At 40.1% G+C, this 15,149-nt stretch overlaps 1 protein-coding gene across 1 annotated transcript in view; it reads left to right on the top strand.

Moving 5' to 3' along the window:
• FRAS1 (Fraser extracellular matrix complex subunit 1) overlaps positions 1-13,717 on the top strand; it is a 425,273-nt gene extending 411,556 nt beyond the window's left edge. The window contains exons 69-74 of the mRNA XM_063458710.1: positions 1,164-1,323; positions 2,417-2,533; positions 3,239-3,405; positions 3,882-4,087; positions 5,984-6,130; positions 12,208-13,717. Coding sequence (XP_063314780.1) covers positions 1,164-1,323; positions 2,417-2,533; positions 3,239-3,405; positions 3,882-4,087; positions 5,984-6,130; positions 12,208-12,795 — 1,385 coding nt within the window. The 3' untranslated portion in view covers positions 12,796-13,717. The remainder of the gene's footprint in view (positions 1-1,163; positions 1,324-2,416; positions 2,534-3,238; positions 3,406-3,881; positions 4,088-5,983; positions 6,131-12,207) is intronic.
• The last annotated feature ends 1,432 nt before the right edge of the window (positions 13,718-15,149 follow it).

Below are 15,149 nucleotides of genomic sequence, written 5' to 3' on the forward strand. Positions count from 1 at the left end.
TTGCACTCTTCTCGACAATAATCTCAGATGTTCCACCTAGAACCTGTTGAAGCCACTCCTCCAACTTGGGGTCACAGCCCCGAGTGCTCCAATCACAGCTGGGACTACTACTGCCTTCACTTTCCACATCCTTTCTAGCTCTTCTTTCAGACCTTATATAATTTGTCGCCTCTTGTCCATTCCTGGACACGAAGCAAGAAAAAAAAAAAAATATATATATATATATATATATATATATATATAAAAAATATATATATTTTATATATATATATATATAAATATATATATATATATATATATATTGTGTAAATGTGTGTAAAATTCTTTGGTAACAGCGCTTGTAATAATGTAAGTAGTAATTAGACATTATCTACATATGAATACATTATCTATTTAGCATGTAAGCTCCCCAAAGTGGTCCCTTCGGTCCAGATACATAAACCTTTGAATTCATACCTAGAGTTCCTTACTGTGCTTGGTGACAGAGGCAGCAGTGTTGTTAATATAAACCATATTGATTGTTGAATCTGATATGAATTTTCACTGTTCAATTCGCACATTAGTAAAAATTTATGTAAATGCAATATTTTTGTGGTGTAGTCTTTTTATCTTTGCAAATGTTTTTTTTTTTTTTTTAAACATTCTGTGTTTATTGAGTTTTCATAATCAAAAGGTAGCATTACAGAAAGGAAACTTATTAGGCAGATCATTTATAGCGTTCAGCCGTTTCTGTTGTTAGTCAATTACATGGTTTGTTGTCAGGGTACCGTGGTTGTACAGTAGGTTAATATGTCTCAGTAGCCTATGGTCTGTGTTTGGTGGTCTGTGTATGAGGTTTCCATCTTGTGGTGAGGTTGTTCGGCCGTTTTGCTTTTCTGAGGTCAATGTCGTTCTAAACATATCGTATATACAAAATATAATAAAACCAAAATTATACAGTAACATAAACAATTGTAACCATTGGTTTCGGGTTTGCAAATGGTTTTTAAAGCATCTCATTTCATCTTGTAGAAAACACAGTTGTTTTGCATTTCTAGATGCCAGTCTTGTTTTGTTATATACTGCTATCTATAGATGTTCATAAGATTATGATTTCTAATATTAACAAAGTTTTAAATTCTGCTTCACAGTAATTGAGTTTGTGTGTTATATTTATTCCACAGGACAGTTTGTTATGGATCACCATACTCTTCCAGATGTGAAATCTTGTATAGTGGCCCCAGACCACCTGGGAGGAATCGAGTTTGACCTTCAACCTTTGTGGAGTGCACAGACTTTTGATTCTCCGTATCAGCTTTGGAGAGCAACCAGCTCCTATAGCAGGTAGAATAAGGAATGATAGAGCACAGTTTAGAAAATATATTTAAGATGTATTTCAGGTGAACTGTCCCATGAGAGATTCATTATCCTATTGAGATACTTAATATAATGTCATGGTGAAATCAGCACTTTTTATAGGTGCAACGGGAGACAAATAGACTAAAATTACTGTTGCTGTATCTCCCCATATTTGTCCGTATCTAGTCCAGACCCATAACAATCTGTGCACCTCTCATATCTGACATGCTCATAATTTGCTTATTTATTAATTTATCAATTTTAGTGCGATTAAGACTCTTTATTGTAGAGAAGCCATATGATATAAATTTACAATAAAGAGAAAGTATATATAACAGATAAACAGTGAAAATACAATCTCTCAGGACAAGTGAATTCCATACTAGGCAAATTTTGGTCAGTTAAAATGGTATAATAGTCATCTCAAAATTTTATAGTAGGAAGTATCCCAAAGGATAAGTTAAAAAGGGAATAAATAGGGAAAGGAGAGGACAATGAATTAGAGATTGGTAGTGATGACAGGGGAAAAAAGAACCCTGGGGAAACAGGAGAGGGCAAGGAACCCCCTCCTCCAGGTGCAACATACTCCAGTTTCCATAGATTATGAAGAATTGGATAAAGGTGCCCTGTTGAGAGACTATTTTATAAATTGCCTAGATGTATTGGACTTTACTCAAGATCTTTATCTTTTTTTTTTTAATCGTAACTACATTATTTTAAACCATAAAATAGTGCACTGGAGTCCCAGTTCAATTTTCTAATTTATTAACTGTGCTTAACAATTTTTTATTAAAGGTGTATATTAGCAGATATTTAAAAATAATAATTTGATTGCATGTTGTAGTTCAGATGCTGACCACACGCACCTTTATATTAGACTCATGGATTCTCTATGTGTGTGCACACATGACCCTGTGTCTTTTGAATAAGTTTAAAAATTTTAAGAATACCATGTTAAACACCATATCTAACATTTTACTTGCAGATTAAATGGAAATCTCTCACATACAGTTTCACTGTATTTTAAACCAAACTAAATGCTTAATGCTTAATCCTGTACTTTTTTTTCCCCCCACAGGAAAGATTATTCAGGAGAGTATACCATCTATTTGATCCCTTGTACTGTGCAGCCCACACAACCTTGGGTTGACCCTGGAGATAAGCCAATGGCCTGCACAGCCCACGCCCCAGAAAGGTCAGAAAACTAATTAATAGCACAATAGCTTTTAATCTTGCATTATATTTGGACACTAAACAGTTTGTATGTTATCATACATTTTTCTTTTCCTTCTCCTTTTTTCACTGAGCATTGCTTTTAATGCATCTAAGCATCAGAGTCCCAGCTGTCATAGCATTCTTTAAGTTTGGATTCCAATATTGTTCAATGGGTTAGGCAGTGGCTGAGACAGGCAACAGAGGGTTGTAGTCAATGAAGTATATTCAAAGCATGGTCTAGTTACCAGTGTAGTACCACAGGGATCTGTACTTGAATCCATTCTATTCAATATTTTGTATTGGCGATATTTCAGAAGGACTTGATGGTAAGGTATGCCTTTTTGCTGATGATACAAAAATTTGCAACAGGGTTGATGTTCCAAAAGGGATAAACCAAGTAGCAAATGATGTAGCAAATAGATCTGTCCAATCAAAGGATAAAGGGGAGTAATGTTGTACAATATTGAATTTAAAAAATGATAATTTTTTTTTAACATCACCTAAAAGTATCCTTTGCAAATGCTCTAAAGTAGTCCGGGAGAAATCCAACTGCAAATAGTTAGTTAGTTAAACATTCATGTGAAACTAGATTAACTGCATTAGATAACTAAATGATATTTTAAATGTATAAACTGATGCCAAGTTTTCAGTTTTATAAAATGTGCACTTCTCACACTATCTCCAGGTTTCTCATTCCAATCGCCTTTCAGCAAACTAACAGACCGGTCCCAGTTGTATATTCTTTGAATACTGAGTTTCAGCTTTGTAACAATGAGAAAGTCTTCTTGATGGATCCTACCAAGACTGAAATGTCCCTGGCTGAGATGGATTATAAAGGAGCCTTCTCAAAAGGTAGGATATGACACTTCCTACATTTTTATATTATTCCACAATAATCAAGAATGGATTTACTTTTCAAGTTTCTCTAAACACAGATACTGACCACCTCTTTAAAAATAAAGAAAAATAATATTGGTCTTGATTTTATTAATATTGGATACGCTTTTTTAGATTATATGTTTTGATATTTTTTTAAACTAGGATATTTGGTTTATATTTTGAAAATAATCTTGAAAAGTTCCTTTCAAAAATATTAAATCTTATGTACCAATATTTACATAATGAGGTCATTATTGGCTAAATTATCAATAAGGGTTGTGAATAGTGCAATTGGGGAAAGGTGTGCCTAGAACTGCAGCAAACTATATTGAATGCCTGAATATATTGCACTATATATTTAATTGTGTTTTTAAAAATGTCCCTTAATATTTTCTGTCTCATAACCTGTATTATGAAATATTTACATTTGTACTCTTTAACCCTTATAGGTCAAACCCTTTATGGTAGAGTGCTGTGGAATCCTGACCAAAACCTTAACTCTGCTTATAAGCTACAACTGGAGAAAGTGTATCTTTGCACTGGCAAAGATGGATATGTGCCTTTTTTTGACCCAACTGGAACAATTTACAACGAAGGTCCACAGTATGGTTGTATCCAGCCCAACAAGCATCTAAAACATAGATTTTTACTCCTGGTTAGTAATTGGTCATTTTGAATCTGTAAATGCTTAATACTATATGTATAAAATTAATTTTCTATTGGAAAAATTTTATATGTATATACCAAACAATTTATTCAATTTAAAGATGTTCCATTTTATTAAACAAGTAGAGATGTGAGTTAGTCACAGACCTGCTGAGCTACATTAGAATAATAGATTTACAATGAAAAAAATAAAATTTAAATCAACCAATCAATAAAATGATACATATTAATTACAGATTTTTTTTTAAACCTCTAAAATATTATTTAATAAATACTTATACATTCTGTAGCATTACATACATTTTGTAGCATTGCTTTTAGTTGGAGACGTTCTGTTTTATACAACTAGAAGGTTACAATAGACCTTTTTTACTAAATATTTTCTTAAATTTATACTGCACTACTAAATACTAAGTTGTTCCACCTCTTTTGTGATCCCAAACCCTGTAAATAAAGTAAATGGTTACCTTGAATCCAGTGCTGGAAGAGCTCTTGAGCCTTGTCACAACATCATGTTGCATCCTTTCCCCGCTGTGGGCCAATCAAATTCTGTTCACAGAGAAGCATTTGATTGGACCTTTTCCACAACTAAGAGCATACAAAGTAAAAAAAAAAAAGAAAACACAGAGAGCAGTAAATCAAGGGGGTCAGGGATGGAGTGCATAGAGGGATGAACCTTTCCCTTGCACTGCCTACAAGGGCAGAAGCTTAGTATGTGCATGCAAATGACAGCCATAAATGTTGCACATAATTAACATTAGGTAGTCCACAAGAGAGTTACGGCTTGACTAAGTCACATGTGCCGGGGCTGCAATGATATAATTTTTCAACTGTAGGCAGGGCAGGCGCGTCCATAAGGCGGCACAGGCTGCCTTAGGGCACCAAAGCAGGGGGGCGCAAAAACCTGAATCCCCTGCCTCATGCCCCCTCCTCTTGACATCATCAGGAAAGGCCGGCCGACTCCCCTGGCTGCTGTGTGCTGGCTGCAGATGTCTGCTCCAGGCTCATGATAGCCCATGCCCCCCTGTACAGCCCCTGCCCTCCACTTCTATAGCACCTATGCCGCATCTCAAGCCCATGTTCCCCTCCCTTTCTATAGCCCCTGCCCACCCCTTCTTTAGCCCCTGTGCCTCCTCTCAGCCTCTGTGTCGCCCCTGTATCCCCCCTTCTACATCCCCTGTGTCACTCACCCCTACAGCCCCTGTGTTCCCCACCCTCTACAGCCCCTGTGTCTCCCCCTCTACAGCCCCCTTCACCCCCCCCCCCCTTTTTATTGGGTTGGATAGGGCAAAATGCTACTTTGCATGTCTAGCTAAAAATCCTTGCACCGGCCCTGACTGTAGGCACTGACTGATCCGAGGGTAAATCTGACTGCCATTCTGGGGTCAAGAAGGAATTGTTTTCCTAGTGTGTTGGAATATTGGAAGTGCTTCAAACTGGGTTTGTTGCCTTCTTTTGGATCAACAGCAAAAAACAGATGTGAGGAAGGCTGAACTTGATGGACACATGTCTCTTTTCAGCCTATGTAACTATGTAAAATATCTGTGTATGTGCACTGCACATTATTATTATTTTATTATTTATATAGCGCCATCACATTCCGTAGCGCTGTACATTGGGTGTACTAAGAGACATGTAATTTTAACCAGACAATTGGACGTACAGGAACAGAGAGGTGGAGGGCCCTGCTCAATGAGCTTAGATTCCTTGCTCCATGATCACTTCTAAAATCAGAAGTGGTCATGGATGTTGGAGTAACCCATTAAGTTCAATCACATCTCCAGAATGTCATCTTCTTCGTGATACAATTTACCTGTTAAATGTTTTACCTTAATATTGCTTTTTAAATGTCAATAAAATGATTTTATGTTTACATTGGCTGCAGGATCATCACCAGCCAGAGGTAACGGATAAGTTCTTCCATGATGTCCCCTTTGATGCCAGCTTTGCGTCAGAGTCACCAGATTATAACTCTATGAGCAGTATGCCCGGCGTGGATGGATTTACTATGAAAGTTGATGCTTTGTACAAGGTATGATTTAGAACACTTCACATACATAAAGCGTGCTTGAGTATTCCTTTGCTGGGGAAAAAGGTGAGTGTTACAAATCGCTATTTGTAACTGGCCCTTTAAATGGAAAATTGCCCTGCTTCCCTGGATTGTGGAGAAGCCTATTTGCCAGCCTCCTTCCTCATGACTATGGCCCCTGGAAGATTGTGCCCCTGAAAACTTATTAACTTTTATTGGGTGTGTATGGTCCTTTAAGAACCGTCTGGGGACATATTGTGACTTTGCTGAACAATACCCCTTTAAGACTATGTCCCCAGACCTGTAAAATAACTTGCCCCTGGCTCTCTCCCACTTGGTTCAGTAAATAGGGCAGTATGCAGGCAATTTACCTCCCAGGCTGTGAGGTTACTGCAGGTTAATTGCCGACCGCTGGGTGGCCGCAGTTCGTGCAAAGGAACACGTGGCGGCGGCCATCTTTGTTCATTCGAATGCGGTCAGCGGTGTATGCTAAAGATTCTGTGGAACTGAAATCGGCTACACATTTTGCCGAACACCGCTGACCCTTACCTTCTCCTACACTTCGTTTTTCAGCTCCAGAGACCGTTCGAAACCGTTTTTCCGCATGAAATTGACCGACCGCACAGCCCAAATCTATGGAACTGTTTTGGGCAGGAAATTTTGCTTGCGGTCGGTCATAAAGGGACCTCCAGCTAACTTTTGATCCACTGGAGGGATTTGGCTGATTTTTGGAAGTGTTTTGAAGTGTGCTGAGTTCAAATATGTAATTTATGGAGATTGAATGTATAGTTTTAAAGTTACAGTGTATGTGTGAAAACTGTATTTTTACTGTATGCTATAATTATGTTATATGTTTATCTGAGGGGAGGAAACATGGGGGTGTTACCATAGGCGTGCACAGCCTATTGCATTAGGGTGTGCACCCTAAAGCACAAACACACGGCGCATGTGTATATATGTAATATATATTTTTATATATATATATATATATATATATATATATATACATACATACATACATACACACATATACACACACACACACATACTGCTGTGTATGTGTGTGCTGCTCGTGTGCTGTGTGAGGGTGGTGTGAGGCTCGTGTGCTGTGTGAGGGTGGTGTGAGGGTGCTGGTAGTGTGCTATGTGGGTGAGGGTGTTTGTGTGTGTGTGTTTGTTAGGGTCCTGTTACAGTGCTGTGTGAGGGTGCTGTGTGTGTGAGGGTGCTGTTTGTGTGATGTGTGCGTGTGATGGTGCCGTTTGTGTGATGTGTGTGGGTGTCGTGTATTTGTGAGGGTGCTGTTTGTGTGTGTTTGTGAGGGTGCTGTTAGTGTGCTGTGTGTGAGGGTGTTGTGTGTTTGTGAGGGTGCGGTTAGTGTATATATACATACATACTGTGTGTGTGAGCGTGCAGGCTGTATGTTTGGAGGGATTGTGGAGGTGGGGGCAGATTAGTAAATATCCCCCCTCCCTACCTTATATAGGGAGGGGGGATCCTTGCTGCCATGTGCCATCCCTGGTGGTCCAGTGGAGAGTGAACTCTAGCCTGCGGGGCTAGAGTTAACTCTCGCGAGATCTGAGTGTTGCCGTGGCAATGCTCAGATCTCGTGAGAGGAACCTGGCGGAGCTGCTGTCTAGAGCTCCCCGGGTCCTCTACTGCCTCCCTCCATGTTGCTGTGGGCTGGTGAGGTAGATCTTTGATCTCCCCGCCAGCCCATGGAGGCTTAGAGCAGAGCCGGCACTCAGATAGCGCCGACTCTGCGTGAGCCGACAGGGGAGATCCGGAGATCTCCGGTGAAGTCCTGGGGAATAAAGTGTGGGAACTCTTTTCCCAACTCCCAAAAAAAATAATATACACGTGTGTGTGTGTGTGTGTGTGTATATATATATATATATATATATATATATATATATATATATATATATATATATATATACACGTGCACACACAGACTGACACATACACAGACACACATATATACGCGTGCACACACACATTCATAGACACCCACACACCTACACACCTACATTCACAGACACACATACATACATTCACAGACACACTCACTCACAGACACACACACACAGACACACACACATACATACATTAAAAGACACACTCACTCACAGACACACAGACACATACACACATTCACTCACAGACACATACACACACACATTCACAGACACACTCACTCACAGACACACACACACATACATACATTCACAGACACAATCACTCACAGATACATACACACATACATACATTCACAGGCACAATCACTCACAGACACATACATACAAATTAGTATTTTTTAATTAAAAAATGTCCACCCAGCCTCCCTACCTGGAGTGCTGGTGGACTTGTCCCTGGGGTCCAGTGGGTCGGTCAGGCGCCGGTCTCCACTCAGCCGCGGCGAGGGAGCTGTGTGCTCTCTGCTTCCTCTCACCGCGCGGGCTGTCTGCTGTAGCTGGGAGCCGGAATATGACGTCATATTCCGGCTCCCAGCATCAGCAAACAGCGCGCGGCGAGAGGAAGCAGAGAGCACACAGCTCCCTCGCCGCGGCTGAGTGGAGACCGGCGCCTGACCGGGGGGTGGGGGTCCTTCATCACCTGCCCCCCCCCCCATGACAGGGGGGACATAGGGTGAGGAAGGGGGAGCTGAGTGTCTGCAGGAACAGCGTTCCTGCTCAAATAAAAGTGCAGGAACGCTGTTCCTGCAGGACTCAATACATAGGTGTGCCACGGGGATTAGGGTGTGCCCAGGCACACCCGGCACACCCCGTGCGCACGCCTATGGGTGTTACCATGCATATGGTTATTTTCAACCTCCCCCTGGGTGTGTCCTGTGTGTACCTTTTTGTAATAAAAAGCAGGCTGGGTGTTCCAGTCCTCAGTTCTTCTTGACCCTTCAAAACGTAGCCTCGTCTCGTTATTGGAGGGAATTGCTGTATCACACTGGGGATTGCTATGCTCTGCATATTCCCCTGAGCTTAATCACTTAGCTCTTTTAAGAGCTTGTTCCGGATACGCTCTCCTGGAGGAGAGGTCTTCCCCACATGGTCCTGGAAGACAGAAGCCGATCCAGGGTGGAAGGAAGACGGCGCGGCTCCAGTTAAGCTACGGCGGTTGTGGAGCCTGCGGTGGTTGTGGTGTCGTCTGCAGTGCTTGGAGTCCTCTGTAAGCGCTAGGAGCATCCATCAACGGAGGGTACTCGGTCGGAGTACACGGAGCTCCGTTACAGTGAGGAGTTGCAAAAGCTGCAGCTTTTGCAAGCTTTTTGCAAGCTTTTTTATTCATATACTCCCAAAGAAAACGAAATGCCGCTGGGGATGTGGGTCTACAAATATAGAGAGACCATTAATTATTATCATCATTTATACAGCGCCAACAGATTCCGTAGGGCTTTACAATATTATTAGTGGGGGGTTTTAACTATAAATAGGACAATTACAAGAAAATTTACAGGAACGATAGGTTGAAGAGGGCCCTGCTCAAATGAGCTTACAGTCTATAGGAGGTGGGGTATAAAACACATTACGACAGGAAATAGCAATCAAATAAGGTGGGAGTGAAGCAGAGGTGGAGGAGAGAGTAGAGTGCTGCTCTTTAGGAGAGAGCAAGAGACAGGTATGTGAGGTAGAGGTTAGTCTGGGAGGCCATAAGCTTTCCTAAAAAGGGTTTTAAGGCACTTATTAAATGATTAAAGACTAGGGGAGAGTCTGATGGCGGTAGGCAGGCTAATCCACAGGAAGGGCGCCGCCCGTGAGAAGACTTGCAAACGTGCGAGTTGGCTGTACTGGTGCTAGCAGCGGATAGGAGAAGGTCACGAGCAGAGCGGAGAGACCGAGAAGGGGCATACCTATGGATCTATGGATGAGATATAAGAGGGGCTAGAATTGTTCAGTGCTTTATAGGTATGGGTTAGCACTTTGAATTCACTCCTATAGGATACAGGAAGCCAATGTAAGGACTGACAGAGGGGTAAGGTGTGAGAGGACCGACTAGAGAGAAAAATCGGTCTGTCGGCAGCATTCATTACAGATTGTAGAGGGGCAATATGGCTATTGGGAAGACCAATCAGGAGAGGGTTACAATAATCCATGCAGGAAATTACTAGAGCATGGACAAGCTCCTTGGTAGCATCTTGCGTAAAAAAGGGGCGGATGCGGGCTATGTTTTTAAGATGGAATCTACAGGATTTGGCACCATACTAGATGTGAGGCTCAAAGGTGAGGCCAGAGTCAAGTATGACACCAAGACAGCGCGCTTGCAAGGATGGACTTAAGTGGATACCACTAACTTGAAGTGAGAGTGAAAGAGGAGGATCAGTATTAGGAGGAGGAAAGACAAGGAGCTCAGTTTTAGAGAGATTGAGTTTCAGAAAGCGGGAGCACATCCAGTCAGAGATGGAAGATAGGCAAGCAGTGACACGTTGCAGGATGGCAGGGGAGAGGTCCGGGGAGGATATATCTGGGTGTCATCAGCGTACAGCTGGTAGTGGAATCCAAAAGAGATAATAAGTTTGCCAAGAGAGGCAGTATAAAGAGAAAATAGAAGGGGACCAAGGACAGAGCCTTGGGGGACTCCAACCGAGGCAGGACGAGGAGAGGAGGTGTCATTAGAAAAGGAGACACTGAATGAGTGTTGGGAGAGATAAGAGGAAAACCACAAGAGGGCAGAATCACAGAGACCGAGTGATTGAAGAGTGTGAAGAAGGAGAGCATGATCAACGGTGTCAAAGGCAGCAGAGAGGTCAAGAAGAATTAGTATGGAGTAGTGGCCTTTGGATTTAGCTGTGATTAGGTTGTTAGTAACTTTGATAAGAGCAGTCTCAGTAGAGTGGAGAGGGCGGAAGCCAGATTGAAGAGGGTCAAGGAGAGAGTTGACATTAGTAGGGATATGGGATGATAGATAGAGGGGGAGGATGGGTCAAGATATGTTTTTTTCAGGATAGGTTCTACAGTGGCATGTTTAAGGTCAGCAAGGACAACGCCAGAAGAGAGAGAGCAGTTGAAGATGTTTGTTAAGGAAGGCACAAGACAAGGGGAGAGAGATCTGATGAGGTTAGATGGGACAGGATCGAGTGGGCAAGTGGTGGGGTGAGAGGAAAGGAGAAGCGCAGCCACCTCTTGTTCAGTAGCTAGGGAGAAAATCTGAAGTGCAGGAAAGGCATGATCTACGTCTGGTTGAGAAAGAGAACGGCAAGGTGGGGAGAATTCTTCCTTAGCTGTTAATGAGACCAGGGGTCAGGCAAGTATTGACCCCTCTGCCTGCCCTCCTCCTGCATGGCAGGTATTGAGCCTTCTGCCTGCTCTCCTTCTTTTAGGCAGGTATTGACCCCCATTGACTGCCCTCCTTCTCCCATGTTGGTATTGAGTCCTCTGACTGCCCTCCTTCTCCCATACACATATTGAGTACTATGGCTGCCCTCCTTCTCCCAGGCAGGTATTGAGCCGTCTGCTTGCCCTCCTTCTCTCAGACAGATAGCGACCCCTCGGCCTGCCCTTCTTTTCCCAGGCAGGTATCGACCCCTCGGCCTGCTCTCCTTCTCCCAGGCAGGTATTCATACATTAAAATATTATAGCAGTGTCTTTTGTTTAAACCAGGGGTGCCCAAAGGGTAGATCCACAGATGTTGTCAAACTACAACTACTATGATGCTATAAATGCCTTTAGAATGACAATGGAAGTTGTAGTTTTAAAAAAATCTGAGGATTTTTTTATTGTACGGTATTAGGCACCCCTGGTTTAAACAATATGTTTTAGAATTGAGTGACAATATTTGAACTATTATTCTTTCATGTTTGGCTATTATCAGTAGAAAATGTTTCACTTTGTAGTTAATGTCTAAAACAAGTCTATGTTACCAACTATATGCTAGCAAGTACCTTGTATGCCCTCACCTGCAGCTGTAGGGTTACACTTGATGTAAAAACAGCTGAGCAAAGACCTAGCATCAGCATTGGGGTATAGATTAACTGTATTAGTTAACCCCTTCTAGACAGCTGATTATTTAAAAATGTATATAAAATATGTATTTCTTCTTCTACAAAATAATTTTGTGTTTTTTATTTTAAGGTTGAAACTGGGCATCAGTGGTACCTGCAGGTAATCTACATTATTGGCCCAGAGACAATGGCAGGACCCAGAGTACAACGTTCTCTAACCTACCAGATTAGACGTTCCCGAAGAGATCTAGTGGACAAGAATGGTAGACTAACGTTGGATGATTCTTTAATCTACGACAATGAAGGTGACCAGGTCAAGAATGGAACCAACATGAAGACCTTGAGTCTAGAAATGGAGACAGCAGCAGTTTCTGCCTCCCAAACAGGGGCTTCCATCGGAAGTGCATTTGCAGCCATAATGTTGTTGATGCTCATTCTCCTAGCTGTTTGCTTAATAACACAAAAATGCAGGAGACGAAGAAAGAAAATGTCTTCAAGGGATATAGTAGAAGAATATCCACTCAACACAAAAGTAGACGCCTCAAAGAAAAACATAAACCGAGCAGAAAAGAACTACAGCAAACAGCATTGTACAGTTAGAAATGTCAATCTCCTCAATGAAAAAGAGGATGCTTATGAGATTAAAAGTGTCAAAGTGAAACAAGTTAATCTGGAAGTTAAAGTCCACAACAATCTACATGATGGAACCGAAGTTTGATTGTCCAGCTGCACATACTTAAAATATATTTTATTTAAAAAATGGTCTTTTATAACTGATAAAACATGAAAAGAAAGGAAAGAAGCACCTGTATATTTTATAATGTGTGGCAAAAAGGGGAAGGTAAGGGCTGAGTGCTGGACAGATGTGCAGTAGATACTTCAAATGACAACTTAGCTACCTCGTTTTACCCATGTTTGAGATAGAAAGGGCAAGACGTGAGTGAATTTGCTGTTTATTCCCTTTCACTCTCAACAATGTACTGCACATGTTTAGAATTGTGTCACCAAAGTTCAAGAATGTGTCATTATAAAAAATATTAGCCTTACATGACCTGAATTCATATTATATTGAGTAAAATATTCATTCCATGTTGATCAGCATTCTACAAATCTAAATTCCTTTGTTATTTCGCCACAAGACATGTCTAGGGAATTTTGTAGAAAAATATGCTGATTTACAATATACAAGCCACTTAAGGAACATTGCAAAATTAATTGACTCTGGTAAAAATTCAGAGGATAAACAAACATATATTATATTTATCATCTTTTTTTAAAAAATGGCAATCAAATGACTTTCTGAATGTTTTTTTCATTCATCACACTCCAGTTACAAAATGTAACTATAACTGGTGAGTGATGTCAGGGATAAACATATTAATTATATACCAAGGAAATTAATAGCTTGCGGAAATGTTGGAACTTGATTAATAATATAATTCTTTGTCTTAGCTGAACTCCAAAACACCCTTGTTAAGTTGCTTGGTGCAACACGTTTTTTCCCCCTATTTTATATCAGAACCTTTTTCATTGGATCATTTGACAAAAACACATGCAAATGAAGAGGGAAGAAAAAGAAGAACGATGTTAAAGAGACAGAAGAATGCAATTAGAGAAGGGTGTATAACGGAAAAAATAACAGAAAATTAAGTGTATCGAACAGTAGTAATAATGACAGTAACAGAATTGACAAAAATAACAATTTCAAGATGAATAGGAAATGTAGAGAAATGTCACATTGGTGCTAAAAAGCATAATTAGAGTGAAGATAAATTGCAGATGGAAATGTAGAATAAAGTAGGTGGTAAATTGAAAAGGAGTACAGGGAAGGAAGGAAGAAAAGGAGATGGGACAGTAAAGTGAAACATAATAAATCTTTATTTTTATTGACATGCTAAAATGCATGTATTGTTAATTTGATACGTCTATTACATTTACCTTCTGTGATGGAATGAACTTACCAAGATGAACAGTGGAAACCACAAGACTAGAGAGAATGTACAGTTTTACACCAATGTTTTAAAAACACCAAATTTAATATTTAGTAGTATGTGGTTTATATAGTGCTCCATTCTGTAGATTTCCATACTTAATGAAGACTAAGAAGATATTTGTACAGTCCAGGCAAAATCAAACAAAAAATTGGTAACTTCCAATTTTACCAAATTTTCAAACTAGCTAATAATGTTTCCTTTTATCGGGTTAAAAACTAGTAAATTTCATTGACTTCCTAGTAAGAAGACTCATTAGAATAAACTAAAGAGTATATACACTTTATATAATTTAGTTTATTGTAATGAATCTTCTTACTAAGAATTCAGTAAAGTTCGTTTTTAATACCTGTTTTAAGGCAAATCTTTGGTGCTCCCAATAAAAAGGAAGTTGGAAGATTAGGTTGCAATGCTAGCAAAAATCATGAACAATCATCTTGAATTTCTGAAAATGCTATTCCTGGAAAAACAAAAATTGCCTTCTGCAGATATCGTAATCTCATTATTAAGTATATTTTCGTTTCTTGTTGAAAATAAAAACATGAAAATATGCTTTATATTTCATATTGGGAATGTTATATAGACTTTTCAGATTAATAACACACAGATATATTGATATGGCCATTAAATTAGCAAAACATATTTTACAGTACTCTCCTCTTTGAGAGGTTGAATCAAATTGTATTTTTTAAGAAAGTATTATGAAGGATATTTGTGTCAATGACAAGTGCCATTTTTTTGAAATGGTGTAGATACACTAAGTTCTAAAATCTAAAATGAAGTATTACAAATAAACGGCTAAGCTGGTTGAACTCCAAATCCCTTTTTGTTTGTTAATTTAAAAAATGCCAACTCCATTGGTGGCTCAATAACGGTAGAAGACAGTGTGAAATTGGAGAGTATTTTTAGTTTGTAGCGAATAGTGTACAGAACTGATTGCTCATATTTGAGCATTACTGAAACTTGGCTGGAAAAATCTGCTACTTTGACATTTTGAAAAACGCAGAGAAACTGCCTTAAAGCACATACCCTCAGTTGGTCATCTTCTACCCATCAGTGGTAAATGTCAGGTCATCCTCAC

Source organism: Pelobates fuscus, chromosome 6, assembly GCF_036172605.1.
Source record: "Pelobates fuscus isolate aPelFus1 chromosome 6, aPelFus1.pri, whole genome shotgun sequence".
Lineage (NCBI taxonomy): Eukaryota > Metazoa > Chordata > Amphibia > Anura > Pelobatidae > Pelobates > Pelobates fuscus.